The following is an 18,883-nucleotide window of genomic DNA, read 5'->3' on the forward strand; positions in this document are numbered from 1 at the left end:
TTTTCTTGTGGGCCTTGGGGGTATCTTTTTGAAATGTGAACATCAAGGAGGAAGGCAACTTGTGTCTCTCTCTTTGGGAGTTTAGCCTAGATACCTGGTCTTAATTGTACTTTCTTGTTTGCTGCGAAGATATTAAGTTTTATTTTTTTCTTTGGATAAGGAGATGTATGTAACTGACTGGCATGTATATCTCATAGTTTTCTTCTTTTCCTCTAATGCAATAAGCACACAACCATGTCAACACAAATGCTAACAAATACTGAAAATATCTTCCACAATTATGACCTTGCTACATCAACTGACTCGTCAACAATCTGAATACACAGAATAAAATTCTTATTGGTGACAATATCAACAAATATAAAATCTATCATTAAGATTTTAGTACCATTTATTTGAGTACTAATTATATATCAAATGCAGGGCGAAGTGTTTTGCATAGATTACATGCTGTAATCTCTAAAATGACCCTACTATTTAAAATAGTTCCTACCACTATTTTCCATATAAGAATCCCAAGGCTATGAAATAATTTATCCAGTTTCCATTCCTCAAAAGTAGTGGCAAGTTGGACCAATCTGACTCCAGAGCCCGGCTTCTTTAGCACGAGGTGATTCTACCTCATTTACCATGAGGGAGGCTGTACTACATCATGCCAGCACGGATTCCTGCTGGATTTCTGATTATTTGGTTTGCTTTTGAGTCTGAGTCAATTTAGCCCGGCTTGCCATCTTTTTTTATGTTGCTAAAGTGATGTGGCATAGTGGAAATTCTCTGTCCTGAATATTAATAGCCTTACATTTCCCTTACTGAATTGGACTGGTAGCTGTATAATCTTGGGAGAGGTATCTATCTAGCCTCAAACTGAGTTCCACATCTGGAAGCAGGGCACAACAATTTCCCTATGGCCATGAAAAAGCAGGGTAAAGCTCTATAAACATTATGTGTATGACTAGTTTTGGAGAAATCAGTAGATATGGGTACAGACACCACCTTACTCAACAATATGTTTCCCAGGAATTAGGACAGCGTCTGGTCTGTCATAACAGAAATAACTAACCAAAAAAATATAAGGCATAATTTTCTCTACCTCTTATATTGTTATAAGAAATGAAAACAGCCTAGATTTAACTATTTATTTATTTTTAGAAACAGGATCTCACTCTGCCACCCAGGCTGGCGTGCACTGCCATGATCGTAGCTCACTGCAGCGTTGAACTTTTGGGCTCAAGGGATCCTCCTGTCTCAGCTTCCCAAATCACTCTGATTATAGGCACGAGCCACTACACCCAGGTTAACACATTTTACGTGTGTAAGACTGGGTCTTTTTTTTTTTTCCTTTCACATCTAGTTCTCTCAGTACACTACAATTTAGTAGTAAGTCAAAATTGAGTGCAAAAACCATCTACACCCACACTCAGCCTGTATACTGAAAATGGAAACCAAATCTTTCTGACTATATAACATTACTTTGCAATTCCATTGTCTCTATTAGCATTATCCGGATCTCTTCCCAGTCCCGATCAAGTCTCTGTTTTGAAATATCATCATTAAATTAAATTCCAGTTCTCACTAAATTTTGACCTTGTTTTCCTCCCTCTGAGACCTCACCAAACTTCTGTTGGGGAGGCAGTCTCCCCTACCTAGGTAAGCAATAAACTTAGCTTTACGTCAGGTTGTGTTGGTGACATCTGGGAAGCCAGTTTTCAACAAAGCCTATAGTTTTTTAAGACCTTAAGGATTTTTTGGAAACTGAAAAGCCCTGTGTAAAGATAGATTTCATGACATAGCAAATAAGTGAGTATACACATTTCTGTTGCATTCTTTCACAAATCATGTGTTTAATACTTAATAATAATATTTTAATACTTAAAATAACTCCATCATATTTACCTGTGATATAAATTGTTCAAATCTGTCAATTCACATTTTTAAAAAAATTGTAAACTAGAATTTCATCTCCCAAACAGAAATTCAAAACAGCATTTTATTTTTACTATCTCATGGCATTTTTATTTATATATTTACAGAGTTAATTTTTGAATAAAGATGGTTACATCTAATTTACTTGATAATGTGGGGTCTTACCTTTTCCAGTTTTGAAAGAGCAAGAGAATAACAGTCTTTGGCTCTGAATTGCATGAATCTCATGTTGGCTGGGTGAGTTAGCTCTGTGATAATACTGAGACTGGAAAACAACCTACATTTCAAAAGAACATTTGCATTACACTAACAATCCAATATGGTATTTTTTATAACAACATATTTATGAGTGAGTGATTCCTAGCCTTAGGCATAAAACTATATCCAATTACAACAGCAGGCAGTGCCACATAAAATCTTCTGTACAGTGCAGGAAAAATGAAACAATATTTCCCAAAGAATATTTTAACAGACATTTTAGCACAATAAGAAAAATAAATTCAGTAATTTGGCTTTTATTAGACATTTTCTCTTTACAATTATGGAACAACATAGAAGAGAAACTCATAAAGGTGATTTAAGAAGTTACAAGGTTACTTTGCGATGGCATTGAAACAGAAATTTGTAAAGATAAATAAGCTGATGGGCAAAAATTTCACATAATGAGCTTCTCATCTATTATGTGAGCTCTTTCATGTCCTATGGCCCCTTATTCTCATAGTGCGCAGTTTTTATATGTCAAATCTTGCTATAACAAACTTCTGAGACGAGGAAATCATTTATATAAAATTTCATTGTAATGAATCGGGGCCAAAGCTAAAGCATTGATAGTGTTCCCCAAAAGTCTCCTGAGAATTTTTTTCACAGGTCCCATGGCTTCACATTAGCTTTCTTCCCATTTGACACTCTCTCAAATATACACCAAAACGAGCACACATACATACACGCTCACACAAGATTGACTCCCCCCAGAGAAAAGAGGCAGGATGATACCACAATAAATGCTTTTTATTTTTGCTGTTGTTCATGATCTGATCCTTACCTGATATCTATGCATCCCTGGTAGCTTTCCTTGTTTAAATATTTTGATATTCTCTGTGGCAGCCACTTCTGTGATAATCAGCTTTTTTTCCATATGATATGTCTTTAAACCAAGTTATGACCACTTACAATTCCCATCATTAGGCTGAACCATCCCTTGAACTCAGGGACTAGAACTGACTGCAGATATGCAGAATATAAACCGCCTGTTTGTGTGGCTCAGGAACAAACAACTCCTGCTGCTCTCATTTTATGAATGTATGCTCATTCAGTCATGAGGGTGCTGTGACTTCCGTGTGCCTGAGTGCTTGATGTGGTACATGCTTCTTTTCACATGAGAGCCCTGTCCCTGAACCCCAGTGTTACAGATGAGTGTTTACCTTTCCTCAGGTCTAACTCTGGCAGGTTGATGGATGATTTGCCAGGACTGCTCCCTCCTGCTGGGGAGAGTGGGCCCACCCTACTGCTCTGCAGCCAGCAGGGCCTTTCTCAGCCTTCAGACCAGGCTTCTCTGATTATCTGCCTCTCAGGCGTGTTTCCACTGGGCTTTAGTCACCATTCTAGTTAAGACACTAACTCATCCTTAAGAAGAGTTTTTTTGGTTTTTTCCTCAGAGTTATCTGCGAAACTTAACACACCCTCTTGGCCGTGAGCCCAAATGGACTAACATTGGGTCTTACACAATCAAGGCCTTTGAGAGCTAGGATATCTTTGGGTATTTTGTGAAATCTTTTAATAAAAGGAAGAAATACAGCCAGTATTATATGGCTTAATCTTCATTTTGATAATAAATAGTGTTGTAGTTCTTGATTTAGGTAAATTGTAATAATCGTTATTAAAATAATATCAGCAAAACAATAACCAGGATATAATTTCTTTTGCTGACTTCTAATGTTAAGAATACAGTAATTTTATTTGTGCAACTGATACCTTTTTCAATAGTTCTGTGACCTTAAATTCATTACAGAAACTCTAAATATCAGATTCTGCAAAGAAAGGATGTAGCAAAGCATGAAGCTAGTGGCTATATACGAAAGGTAGTGTTTCCTAGTTAGAATGGTTATTACTATTTTCTTAGGTTTTTTTATTTTTCTCATGTTGTTATTTCTGCCTGAAATGCCATTTCTTTTCTGTTTCCTTTTCTCCTGAATCTCTATACTACGAAATCACAACCAATACTTAAAGTGGCTCTCAAATCCATTCAAGATGAAACTTAAACAATTTTTAAAGTCAGAATCATCCCCTCCACTTTGGCTCCCCAGTGTTTGATTTATTGATTAAACTACCTGTTGGCCTCTCAAGCTTCCTGGTTAGTTTTATTCATGCCTTAGTTATCTTAATAAATCGTCACACCAAGAAAGCAAGGTTTCCCTCTCAGTGCCTATGACCTTATATTCCTTTAATTAACAAATCTTTGTGAAAGTAAACAATTTCTCAATTTATGTTTGTGCATTTGAGATGAAATCTTGATGAACAGGGCACGAAATTTAATTAGATGAGCTTACGGAGAAACACTATAGCATCCATATTTCACAGGACTTTCTTTCAGCAGCTCTATTCTCACTCAAAAGTCACCCATGATGGTACATTCAATAAATAAAAGTTATTTTCCCAAAAACTCGTTAAAAATTAGAAAAGTGGCCTGATGGAAAAAAATGTCTGTTGACTTTTGGCTGGCAAACTCCATCTGGTAGGCCTGGGAAATGCCACCAACTGCCAAATTTCATACCATCTGGGAGTTTCAAAGTATTTATTTAAGAAATATTTTAAAATAACAATGTCACTAAAGATATTCACCATATATGGTCGTCACAGACAAAATTCAATCATCTGGGGAAATAGAAACTAAAATGAAAAATAGGACAAAAATGAATCAATGAACACAAAGCCCTATAGACTCATGCAGATAATAAATCCCACATTCATGTACTAAACTTTAAAAATAAAAATTAATGGATCTAAGGTTCTCCTCTTTGTCTTTTCCTTTTTTTTCTCTCTCCGATGGGTAACATATGTCCATAAAACAATAACTATAAAGTACTACTCTAACAGTTGTCCATGTGTTAACTCACGTAATCTTCACATCAGGTGGGAACCCTCTTGTGTTTCTATCTGTATCCTCTCTTTCCCTAGGAAGAGCTGAGGGTGTGTGTCTCAACCCTGACTCTATCTTTTCAGTGTCTTTAGATGTGTGCTGGTCTGTGCCAAGTTGTGAGGAGAGATAAGCCCTATAGGACAAGTCTTGTGGTTGTCCAGTATGGCTCCTGACCAAGGTTCTCAAGGGTGGATTTTAAAAGCCCACTTTTGCCTACACCAAAGTCACATCCTCTTGCCTAATATTTTTAACTCTATGTGCCTGACTTCTTTGGATCTCAATAGTTTTCAATTTGTGTTAGAAATCGAGAGGGTCACGTTACCTCTTCAAACTGCAAAAAGTACTCTATGATTTACCTCCAATTATTAGTTTATAGGTGAGGAAACTGAGGCCCAAAGAGACAAAATAGTATGTTCAAGGTAACATTCTAGTAGGTGGCAGGGCCTGGGTCACACCACAGCATTAGGTGCTGAAGCTTCCCCTCACCATTATAATAAAGAGGAAGATAGAGCAGTGTAAGGAAACACAGATGATCCAAACAAAATAAATTATTAACAATATCTAGCAATAGATTCATGTTTCATATATTAAAAATCAACTCTTTTAAAAAATAACATTTTATAAATTACTTTCATTTAGCCTTAATGAATAATTATCAACTTTTTACTATCAGAAAGTTCTGGTCTCCAGTAGATAGATAAACACATAAAGTAGGATTCCTGACTTTAAACACTATAATATAATAGATGAAACAATAAAAAATCACAAATTATAAGGATATATGTATTTTTTCTAGGGGTGATAAATTGTGGCTGACTCAACACTCCTAGATTAAGTAGCATTAAGACACTAGTGAATGAATAAATTATGAAGAACATTTAGAACAGTGTTGAGATATCAGGCTAGAGATAGAATTTATGAGGAAAATGTAGTTACAAACTAATGAAAATCGAGTTTAACTTTTGAAACATTTTTATTTCCCTTAAATAATATGTATTTTATCTTTGATATAAATCAGTATTTTCACTTTGAATCAAGTTGTGGTTACCTGGATTCTTTTGTTTATTATCCTTTTATGACACATCCTATCAAATAGAAATATACACATATATGTAGCTAGAAATATTTAGGGTCTTAATAAGAGTGAGTGAAAATACGATTGATTGACCCAGTCATTGTATTTGAGTGACTTCTGGAGTTGAAATTAAACAGGACAACATAATTTACTTGATGTGGCTCCCATTTCTGTTCTACACAAATGAACTTACAACATTTATGTTATTTTGGACTGAGAAACTGAAAGTATTAGCTAAGCCTGCCACCTAGTGAAAAATCTAGAACTAATACTTATATAATGAAACAGTATGTTAACGCCCTTTATATCCATAGACTATTACTTGTATTCAGTTATAATATTTTATATTTACAAATTTGGTTGTCTAATAGATTTATTTAGGCTCCTTTGAAACACTAATAACGTAAACCTATTTCCGTGTCTTAATATGAGCTAAATACATTTTGCATGTAGAACATTTTAGAATTAAAATGAAATAATAAGTCTCTTTTCCCTGGGCACTAGGAACATAATAGAGCAACACTGTAATTAAAAAAAAAGATATAGTTTGTTCTATTTAAAACTTTTCTACAATTACTTCGTGTTCTGACTCAGTGATGCAAATATAATTGTGGAGCTGTATAAAATATCTATGGAAGAGTTCTCTCCCTGCATTAATTTATTCAATAAATATTTTTACTAACCAATATAAAGATGAAAAATATACCATATATTCTATTTCACAGGCTACTGGGGGAACTCTGAAACTAGATGTATTTGTATCATAAAGCAAAACACACAAATATAAGAACATTGGAAAATGTTTATGACATTTTATTCAAAATATTACATACTGAGCTATATATTACACTACAAATTCTAATTTGCCATGGTAGCTGGAAATAATGTTTTTAAATAACAGGGGTATACATTAATAGGAGGTATACAGACACACTTAGATACACATAAAACACTAATTGGAATTTTTGGACTGCAATTGACTATCAACACTAAAATAAGTAAAAATGTATGTAATCTTTCATAAGTAATTTAAAAATACTTCAGGAAGTCTGAGTTAGTAATAAATGACAGTATGATAAATATCAGGAATCCTCTGAATCCTCAAAAATCTTATCCATGTAAACCATCGCCAATCTAAACATTAAAAGTAGTTTTCGCTATATAAAGGCATCACTCTTGTATTTATACACGTCGAGTATTTTAAATTATTTACTTATACTTATGGTTATATTATTTCGAAATCTGTCATTTTCCATATGCAGGTATGTGTTGTTTCCTTAGTAAGATTATGACTACTTGTGCTAATCTAAAGACAATATTCTTTTCTTTTAAAAAACAAAAACAAATAAACAAAACTTGCCCTTCTATGCTTTTATAGTCGTGGCAATGCCGAAGTCTCTTAACTGGTCTGCTCTTACCCACTCCTTCTTTTCCTGAAGCGATTCTCTACCTTGCACCTGCAGTTATCTTTTAAACTTCTCTATCCTTCAATGACTTTCTGTTATTCTTAAAATTCAGACCAACTTACGAACATACTTTACAAAGCCATGAAAAGATGACTTCTAAATTACATTTCAGCCTCCTCGCACCAGTCTTCCCCTTGCTCTGCTCCAAGTCCTTGAATAGTCACTATCGGGATCTCAGAGCTTCCTATATGCTGCCCCATATGGAATGTGCTCTACCCATCCTTTTGCCCATTTAGTCTCTCTTCACTTTTCAGGTAAAAGATTATCAACTCCTCAGGAAGACATTCTCTGACCCATGGGACTAGAGCAAATATTCTTGTTATCTGGGTATATATACAGTTCTATATATTTTCTCCAATAATTGCCACAGTTATAATTCTCTAATAAAAAATTTAAATGACTGGCTTAATATCTTCCCTGTTAGACTATTAGCATTCTAAGGCCACCAGCTATGTCCACCTTGTTCATTACTGCCGCCACAGCATCCTGTCTAGTCCTGACACTTACTAGATAACCAATAAACATAGGGGCCAAGCATGATACATGAACAAATCACAATTGCAGGCATGGCCACAGATCCTGTCCTACTATAGATCCTGTCCTACTATAGATCTAATGCAGGAGTTGCTCCATTCAAAACAGATGACAATCCATGACTGTTTCATTGACATTGCTCATTATCTTACAAGTGTGGTCAGCTTACGTTTAGAAAACAACAGCAAAAACAGCAACCAAAAAATCTTCGTATTAAAACAAAATAACACAAGAGAACTTCTCAACTAGGTCACACCTGGACTTTTACCATACAAATTCTCTACCCATTCCGCCCTAAACATTATTCTGTGTGCTCTCCAAAGAGATGTTTTTTTTTTTCCAGCTCCTAGATAAAGTTCTCTGGTCTTTCTTGGCACTCTGGTCATAGGCCTGAATCCGTCATTGTTTTTCTAGATGGGCTAGGATGAGACACTACATTTCTCTAAATGTTTATTTCTTTCTCAGTAAAATGAAAGTAATGACAGATGCCAGTGACATGCCAAACAGCCACCAAGTAGGATATTTTGGTAGATCAATTTGACATAGACTTTTTACTGTTGTTGTTTCTAATCCAAAGCACATTTTAATTTGAGAGTTTAAACTTTGTTTAGATATTAGTACTTGTTCATACAAACATGAAAACGTGCAATGTTTTCTAATGGTAACGATTGTCCTGTTATCTTTAGAAGGGTAAATTTCAATTTGAAATTGAGGACTTGCTTTTTTTTTCACTTTTGAGGAGCTCTTTATACTGGGATGGCTTACTTGAGTGTCTTCTCTTAGATGTGTAAATACAAACCCTTTTTTGGAGAGAGGTATAACAGGATCTAACCCCAGGAAGGTCTTATCTCCTTATTGTCTTTTGTATGCAGAAATGGCAATGGCGTCTGGGGAGGTAATGAGCCAATTGCTTAGGATTCAGGAAGTCTTTTCCGAGTAAAGGAGTGGAGATACACTACTCCTCTAGAGAATGTGGAACCTCTGCAGTAGAGGTAGTCCCAGAGAAAGTTTGCTGCTTTAAAGGCCTACTAAGAGCGCCCCCTCCCTGAGGAAAAAAAATGATTAATTAGAAAAAAAGAAACAATAAAACTCATCATGAGAGAAAGAACAAATCAGGGTAAGTGATAAATAAAAGGCTTCTCTAGGTCGTTCTAGTACTCTCATGATGTCTGAAATTTACTTTTCTAAACACTTCAAAATAAACAATGTGATAGGTGGATGCATTGGTTTAAGTTAAACACCAGGTGCAGCTGGCATTCTATTTCATCATCTAAGGTGGCCAACTTTGGTTTTTAATCTGAATGTTCACACAACATTAATTCTGTTATCTGTGCTTCTATCAATGTCATAGGCCTTACCAATCAATGAATTAGAAATTGGCTCTCAATTGAGAGTATGAATGGTGTTCTCTAAGATATAAGGATTGGCTGAAATATTTTAAAGATACTATTCCCGCATGCATAATTAATGTATAAGAATTTAGTTCTCTTAGGGATGGGGTCCAAAACTTTAATCCTAAATACTCTGATATCCAGCCATTGTGATTGGATTTCTAGTTGTCTGATGCTTACTGATGAGGGTAACTGGATCCTACCTCTGGAATGTTGTCATCTGCCTCTAGGGAATTTCATGCAAGGTGGTGGGTAGAGAACCTAAAAGGAGAGAAAACTGGGAGTAGGAGGAAGAGAGAAAAGGGAGAGAGCTGAGATCAGTGTCAGTGTGTAGCAGATAATCAGTAATTATCCACTGAGTGTTTCAGCGCAGCAGTGATTATCATGATTGATCATAGACTTGAATCTGGGTAAGGAAGGGAAAAAGCCCTCAGGTGATAAGGGTAAGTAAAATGGTAGTAGGATCAGTGGATGACAGGATCCAATGTGGTCAAAGGACTATTAAGAGTTGGGGCTATTAGAAGAAATTAGATAGAAAATAAGTAGCACTACTCACAGTGTTGAATGCTAGAAAATGAGAATGTGGAGTGTAAAATTATTCATTGTTCAAGGTTTAGGCTATGACCATGAGAATGGGTGGTGAAAGTCAGATATTCAAAGGATTATCTATGTAAGATTGTTGAAATCATCAATAATTATGATAATCAGGGTTGCCAAAAGTCATAGTAAATCAGGAACTAAAATCTCCAAGGAATGCATAAGAGTGATCTGGAGGATGATAATTAACTACATCTATAAAATGCAACTCCCAAGTCTGAATAATTTTGGTCATTTATCTGCATAAGTGATACTTCTTATATCATACAAATCTATAAATGTCTGTCTTACTTTTTTATAATGTAAAACTAGCCTAGCTTAGCACACACAGATTAGCAGCTTAACATACAACACACAAAAAAGTTTTATATGATTTTTTTCCTAAAAAATACTGTCATATACTTGGAGAAATAATAGTAATGTCATGATAGGGCATAAGAAAGGAGAGAACAGAGGTAATTTCTTTGCAATTTGTGTTTTTAATAGTTCTTTTGAAAAATTCTGCTCAAAACTATTCAGTCTAGATCACTATATATACCATAAAAACTATATAATTTCTAAAATATACTGCTGAAGACAGATAAGCCTAATAGTCAAGGTATCCAAAGTTATTAATTAGTTCATTCATACATCCATTCATTCATTCAACAAGTGGTAATCACATCTTCAGCTAGGTACTTAGAGAAGCATAGCCTTTGAACAACTAGTCGCCATGTGTATATCTGTCCATAATTACTATGGTGAGTTAATTTTTTTTAATTACTAATTACAGCCTTTGAACCTCTCAGTAAGACAGGGATTTATTATTATCTTGGAATCAAAATAATTCATCCTGAGAATATATAATAAAAGTTAAATCAATAGAAACATCACCATAATAGAAATAAAATTCATGGTAAATTGAAAGTTTAAATAACATGTTTAATTAAAAAGACCTGGGATCTTCTTTTATATAATTAGCTTTTGCCAAGCATGGAATCAAAAAGTATGATTTTTACCCTACTCGCTGGCTATAAATCTCATCCTTGAATTAATTTTCTACCCTGTAATTTTCTTTTATATTCTCTAGAGAAAAAAATGGTTATATACATGTAATATTTTAAACGAGTTTTATATAGTGTCTTTTAAAAATGTGCTGTTTAATACAGCTCACTAGTTAACTAGTTAGGTATATTCTAAGTGAACTGCTGCATTACAATAACTTTAAAATGTGTATTTCTTCTTCTGGAACAAGAGGTTCTTATGCAAATTCATTGTAGATTTTCCAGCTGCTATGACAGATTCTTTAAATAACTGATCTCTAATCTTTACATTAACACTGCAAAGTGGGTTATTTTCTGCAGCATTTTAGAGATGAGGAAAACTGAATCTAAATGAGGTTAGGAAGGTCACAAAGTTAGTGACTGTCAGCTGGAGCCTCTAGGATATATGTTGTACCAGATAAAGTTTGCTGCTATGTAGTCCAAGGTCAGTGGCTTTTCCACTCTGCCACATGGAAGTGATAATTATACTGCTAGTAATATTAATAGCAAATATTTATTAAGTAATTAAAAATGACCAGGCATATGCTAAGTAAGGTATTGCATATTTCTAAATCTTTAATAATATTGTGATTAATATATTGAGAGGTAGAGAAGAAAAGTAATTTGCCTAAAATCATAGTACAAATAGGCAACTTAACACAGACACACATCTAGGCTCTCTCCTTTGAATTTTGAACTCAAACTAGAAAGTGAAATAATTAACCTCAATATACGCTTTGCTACAATATGAAAGTGGAGGGAACATGGATGATGAGAAAATTGATATTATTTCATTTACCTCTGTAATTTGGTAGCTCACATATTTCCTTCAGGCTTCGCCAAAACTCATACAACTTAAAAAAATGATCTTTTTGATATTTAAATTTTCATATGATTTTAGGGAGAATTGTTCCAAGTGAAACTGATGACTTGAATGACAGAGGAGTTTGACTTTAGTTATAGCACAGATCTTTCGCTGGTCGCGATTGTTTACTCTTACCCAAAGATAATCATATTGGGGATTCATATCCCCATTAAATTAAATTCAATGAATGAACTCAATGGGTACATTTAATTAATAAAAGACAAGAAAATAGTGAAAATGATGTCATGACTTTGCTCTTAACATGGGTAAATTACCTGTTCCCAGCTGTGTAGACTTTCAGTCTTAGTTATTCAGTATGTAAATGTAAATATTTGGTCACTGCTAGGCATAATACCAACATGAGAACATGGGCTGCTTGTCAAAACTCATGACTACTAGTACACATGATTTTCAAGAATTTGCTACTGTTAAACTATCTGAGAAAACTGATATATCATTCAATTTATTTTATGAGAAGCATTACTGATCTGGTGCTAAAAATTTAACTTTACGCAGTGCCAGTCATACATGACGTGCTCAATAAACATTTACTTTATGAAAAGCAAATGAATAAATGAACATAAAGTCAATGTGTCTCACGTTCATTCCTCACACAGAGTCAGTGTCAAATATTTTACCAATGTTTAGCACAAAGTAAGTGGCAGGGTTGGATGATTCAGCCACTTACCTGAAAAGTGTCTGCACATTCACAATGGTTTTGGCATCTGCCATGTAGTCTTCCTCGGCACTCATGGTGCTCTCTTTATCCACAACCACCATATTAGCAGCAAAGGTCACTCCACACCTGAGTAAGTCATCTAGGCTTTGATAAAAATCAACAGAGAAAAACAAACATTGAATAAATCATAAGGTTATAATCAGTGCTAAAGTCTAGCACTATCCCCTGTGCTTACATAAGTTGCCTTTAGAGGTGGCTTTTACAGAGTGTGCACAGGTAGCTATTAATGGGAATTATGATACAATATTATCTACTAATATGAAATAATTTTTATATTGGGTAGTTTACACATCATTAGATCTCAACTGTTTCAAAAAGTGTGTTAAAATGTTTTCTTTAATAATTTTATTAATTATATACATGAAATATGGAATACATCCATTTTGCAATAAAATAGAGCATGTTAGAAATTTCTTTTTACAGTTACATACTACTTCGAAGACACGACATTTACATTTTTTTTACATCTAAAGTAATTTTGGCAAGAGAGAAATAAATAAGTGTTATGTTAATTTAGATGGTAAGCCTAATGAAAAAATATAAAACTATGAAATGTTTATTTTTAAATGTTTATTATTCCTTTACGTAAGACCTATGTGTTATAGATTGGTTCTACACAACCAAGAGCATGTAAAATATACAAATTCTGTTGTATGCAAGGCTACTGTTTAGCCAGCCTAAATTTTTGAGCAAGTGTTTGAGTAACCTGATTTCTTTGGCTGGGTGAAGTAATTGCTAAAGTAGGAAACACATACCTGTGAGCTAAAATAGAGTCAGTCTTCTTTCCTATCACTGACCAAAAAAAAAAAAAAAAAAAAAAAATCTTACCTATCATTCTCCCAATGAATTAAAAGAAAATGTTTACCGTTAAAGCTGAAACAGGGAACCATTACTCTCATTGCCTCTGCTTCATGCAAACTAGAAAAGTAGAACTGAATTGGATAATGGAGACTACACTTGAATGAGTACAAGAATGTTCTAGGTACAGAGTTGATTGAAGACAGATAAGAAAAGATAGGTTAATTGATTTCCGTATCTTCTGATTTATAACAGGATGTTTAAAGCTTAAAGAGCAGTAGTTTCTCTTAGGTTTTAAAATTGAAGAGTGAAGTCCCTGAGGATCTTTTCCAAGTGCATGATTGGTTGAGTTAGCCATGTCACGTTAGAGGGAATTATTTTCCTTTTATGGGAAGGTGGGAGGCAGGATTTCTTACTCTGTTATTAGGCGAGAGGGTATTACCAAAGCCTTGAGTCCAAGATCCCCAGGAGTAGTCCAGAAAAAATATTTCGCTTGAATCAGGAACAATGGTCTGTGGCAGAGATTTTATGGCTAAAACTGTGGAAACAGAATGTTATTCCAAATAAATTTCCTATGATAAGAGGGGCCAGGACCATAACATCCAACCACTATGATGACCTTCAAGTTTAAATGCCTAGGGATACTTGGGTCTTTCTTTTATTCAGGAAATGTATCATAATTTTTCTTAATTTATTAAATACATTAAAAAAGAAAGAGTTAGATGGAAAATGAATGTGGTATGGCCCTTATGGACCATTGAAATGACGCTTAAGTCATATGTCTTCACATCACCTTATTATAATTTTACATCACTTTCTCATATTTCAGTTTTCACAATCTTTTTTTCTTCATTAATAAATATCTCCATTATAATTACCTATATAGGAAAAGGAAAGGATAGGGCAGTCGAGGATAAGAGTGACTGGATAAGTATATATGCACAGAAGTGAAGATAGGAAAGATGAATATTTAACCATCAATAATTCAATGATGTTGAAGTGAACATTTGACCAAAAGTTCACTTTGAGAGTACCCGTGCTACATAGCTAACTGTTACCTATGCCCACATGTATCAATTAATTCCAGTCTCAAAAATACTGGCTGTTACAGTTTACTCATAACTTTGGCAAATTATCATTAATTATGAATTTAAATCTATATAGAAAATAAATAAATTTGGAATAATATTTCTGAACCATGTAGAAGCTTTTTCATTTTTTATGTTTTAAGATTATATTATTCTTTTCCTATTTACTGCTGCACTTTTTTTTTTTTAAGTAGGCTGCCAACTTATTCTTATAACTCCTGTCCATCATAATTTGTGCAAGGCCATTGCCTTATTTTTTCCTCAGCATGGATGCTTTACACAGTGTGGCCAGCAGATGGCAGCACAAGAAAGTCAATCAGGACAGAAAACAAGTTATAGGAATAATTGGCAAAGCCTCCCTTTCTATCCCTTTCTAAGACCCCTTTTTGCAAGGACTAGAATGTAAAATGTGTAAGTGTAAAGAAGTGTTCATGAATGTGTTTTAATTCATTCAAAGAGGTATTTTTAAAGAAAGATTTCAAACACAAGCAAAAGAGGAGAACTGTTACATGAACATAACAGTCCCCAGACCAATAATTAGCTGTTTGTAGCCAATTCTGTTTTATTTCTGTCCCTAGTAATTTGATCCTCTCAATTCTTTATTCTCTCATCATAAATACTTTTACGGAGGAAGAATCCACTTCATAGTTTACATCAGAAAAGATAGATGGGACGTTTATTCTTTAGCTTTTAGATATACTGGTTTTCTGATAAATTTTAACAGAACACTATCTCAAAAGATTTCAAAAAAGATGACTGGTTATAAAACATGTGTAGAATTTAAATAGCAATTTTAGTACATCTAACTACAGTGTATTTACTTGGTTAGTATTATCATACCTGATGATGTAAATTATATTAACGTAGAATGGAGGCTAAACATATTTTAGACTGGTTGACCTTTAACGTATCCACAGCACTAAATACTTTCAAAGTTACAAAACTTTGTTTTCTTCAACATCTACAGGATAAAATGTAAGCATTAAAGTTCTCAACTGGTAAATTTTAGCATTTTATTTTGAAGGCTCTGGCCGACATTATTTAGAGGTGGAAAAGTAACATATTATTTCAAGTATATTAGCTTTTTGATCTTTTATTTATATATATATATTTTAATGTCACCATGATACATGTATAAGAATTTGTATTTAACTACTAATGTGTTAAACACATATGACCTTTTAATTAACAAATATTTTAGAAATTATAAACTCTGACATGTGACCAAAGTAAACTCTAAAGGAATTGCTCTAATTTATAAATCTAAGTTAAAATGAGCATTTCTAAATTATTTCAGTTTCCAGAAGTTATCGTAATGCTATCAATGCATCACAATATTGCAACTTTAGTTTTCTCTAACACTATGTCAATAGTAATAACGTTGTTATAGATGACACAAAACTAAAAATAGCATTAGAAACTGAGCAAAACTGACAAAATTGACATGCAGCAAGATTTGTTTTAATTCAACAATAGATTATTGCTTAGAAAGTTTAATACAAGATGTATAACACGAGAACATAAGCTCTACATGCAAAATATATCATATTTGCAATACTGACACGGCAAATTACACTCATCATGCAGTAACAAGGCACAGCACATGACAAACCACAGGACACTACACTAGTTAGTGTGCCAAAGATTTTGTCACCTACTTGTCAATAGAGCCCACCATGTAGTAAACCATTGGAAACCAACAGATTGCATCCAGAAAATGCATATCTGGCCTAAGTAGTAGATGGGTTACAAAATGAAACACAATGTCACAACAGTGGCAGCACTTCTAGGGAAAGGAAGTAAGTTGACTTAGTTTGTATTTCCAAAACTCAACACTGCTGACAAAATTAATTTTAGTGCTTTTTTTCTTAACATTAACTAGAAAATGTCATTTGCACTTGTTATGAATCATAAAATGCCTCAGAATTATAAAAACAAGTTGTATTTCAGCTTTCTAAATCAGAAACATTATGGCATAATTCTACAAAAATACAGAATTGATATTCTTAATTATGACTAAGAAATCTTATATATAAATTTAAAAGTTATCCACGCAGAGGAGGCCTTGTAAAATAAAAAATTAATGCATTTTTTTAGATGATTTAAAGCAATGGGTACTAATGCCTATTAGTGAGCAACTATTAAGCATGTCTATTAAGAACCACTTTCTCTAAGGGATAGATGTATAATCACAACACGCCCTATATAATATATCAGTTTGTCAAATAAATATAGTATATATGCTCATGCAAAATACGTATTATATAAAATCATAATGAAAGTAATGCATTTAAAAATTTATTAGTATACTCAATATACATTATTGAGGAAACATTTATGACTGAAATCTTTTCTTATATACATATTTGAGGAAAGAACCATAAACCAGAAAGCTTCCTTAGAAATTGCTTAATCTATTGTATTCATTTCACAAAGTTATTAATTTCTTCAGGTATCTATTGACTCAGCATATATGTATCCAAAAATTTTATTTAATAGACATTTTAATACATTCAGGCTTACGCAAAAGAATATCCTGTTAACTTATAAGAAGTACAGAATTTTAAAAATTCTTGTACAAAATCATACAATTCTATTACATATTTTAATCTGTAAAAAACAAACAATATGTTATATTTAGGAGGCAGAATTGAGGAGCATTTCATAGAGCTGATATTTAATTTGAATGTTAAAGGATTAGTAGGAGTTTGTTCAGCGTAAGAGGAGGAGAGGAAAATACTAGGCCAAGGAAACTATAGTACCTACAAGCCTCCCTGGCTAGATGAACTTTTTTTCTCTCCCTGACTTATTTCTCTCCTGTTGGTCATCCTTCTAGCTCTTTACAGTCTGAAGAAAAAGAATGCTCAATACAGCAAAACATTAAAAGAAAAAAAAAACTTGTAAAGAATACCATTATTTTAATTTTGATTCAATTTCTCCTATCATTAATTTTCTTTGTAGTCATTAAAATGACCCAATATTATTACATCTTACAAATGTACCACACTTCATTCTTAAAATCCTCACTTACTTATTTTGTAAGTTATTTTCACTTTTTGATGTGAAATACTGCAGTTATCAGTTCTTTGCAGTACCTTGCTATTGTATTTAACACTGGTGTTCACATCTTCCGAAGACTTTCTTTTCTTTTTTTTTAAGCATTGATATTTTATCATTATCCCAAAACATTTATAGAAGAGATATTAGTGGATCACAGCCTATATACAGTTTTAAAGATCCTGATATATGTTTTCAACAAATATTATAACCAAATATACACTCCAGTAGCAGTCTCTGATAGTGCCTTATGGTAGAGATTTCTAGTTATACTCTTTCTAGGCACTGTCCTGCTTCTTAAAATTAGCAGGGCTATTTTAATTGCTGATTCAAAACCCTCCACATCTCTCTCACCCTGTCTTGTAATTGGAGAAGCACATAGGAGGATGCAGGTACCACAAGAGTGGGGCAACACTGAGCTGTTGTGATCTGAAAAATTCCTTCGCCTGTGTGTTGAGGTCACTGTGGACAAAGTAAGTCTTGATTTTATGCCAACCCTTCTACTAGAGTTAAAAATGAAGATAAGGCCTTTCTATTTTGTTGCTTTGTCTAGCAGAGAATATAAAAGCTAACTGGCCATCAAATTTAATCATTGTTATTCTTTAAGAGACTCATGAATTTCAGTCACATGCAATTTTACCACAAATATGTACTTACAATGGGCAAGCAATGTTCCAAATCCTTGGAAATTGCTTTAACATCTGTATTGTGGTAGCATGGTTCATTCATCCTTACATGAATTAGAGCAGCTATGTTACAAGGTAAATGAAGGCACCTGAACCATGCTAAATATATAATCCTGATGAAAGATATCTAAGGTAAGTGGTCTACTACGCCGTATTTTTTGCAAAATTTAATTTTGTATAACAGATAGATTTATCTACTATAGCTATTTAAAAAAGGTGGCTTAAAAGGAAATCTGAAACATAAAGAATAAATAAATTCTGCATTTGCATGTATCATGCCAGCTCACCTAAATACATTGTCAACAGTTTTCATGGCACCGACCTGCTTAATAAGTGAGTAGCATAAATGATATCATAGGCTCATAATAAAACAATTTTTTAATCATTAGAAGGCAGCTAATTGGCAAGCACAACCTTTACATTGGGAAGCATTATTATTGAAAAACATTAAACGAAAACAAAATATTCCTAAAACTAGATGTCCTTTTCCTATATTATGTCCTCAA

At 33.6% G+C, this 18,883-nt stretch overlaps 1 protein-coding gene across 9 annotated transcripts in view; it reads right to left on the reverse strand.

Annotated features, from left to right (window-relative positions):
- KCNT2 (potassium sodium-activated channel subfamily T member 2) overlaps positions 1–18,883 on the reverse strand; it is a 398,651-nt gene that overhangs the window by 96,098 nt on the left and 283,670 nt on the right. For 4 of the 9 annotated variants that reach the window (XM_005540294.4, XM_005540293.4, XM_074026523.1 and 1 more), the window contains 3 exons: positions 16,293–16,364; positions 12,698–12,832; positions 2,089–2,200 (listed from right to left, as the gene is read on the reverse strand). In XM_005540294.4, the coding sequence (XP_005540351.1) occupies positions 2,089–2,200; positions 12,698–12,832; positions 16,293–16,364 (319 nt within the window). Of the gene's footprint in view, positions 1–2,088; positions 2,201–12,697; positions 12,833–13,910; positions 14,085–16,292; positions 16,365–18,883 lie in introns of those variants that run through there. The other 5 variants (XM_005540295.4, XM_015447378.3, XR_012428599.1 and 2 more) reach the window with 4 other exon arrangements.

The sequence above is a fragment of the Macaca fascicularis genome, chromosome 1 (assembly GCF_037993035.2).
Source record: "Macaca fascicularis isolate 582-1 chromosome 1, T2T-MFA8v1.1".
Taxonomy (NCBI): Eukaryota; Metazoa; Chordata; class Mammalia; order Primates; family Cercopithecidae; genus Macaca; species Macaca fascicularis.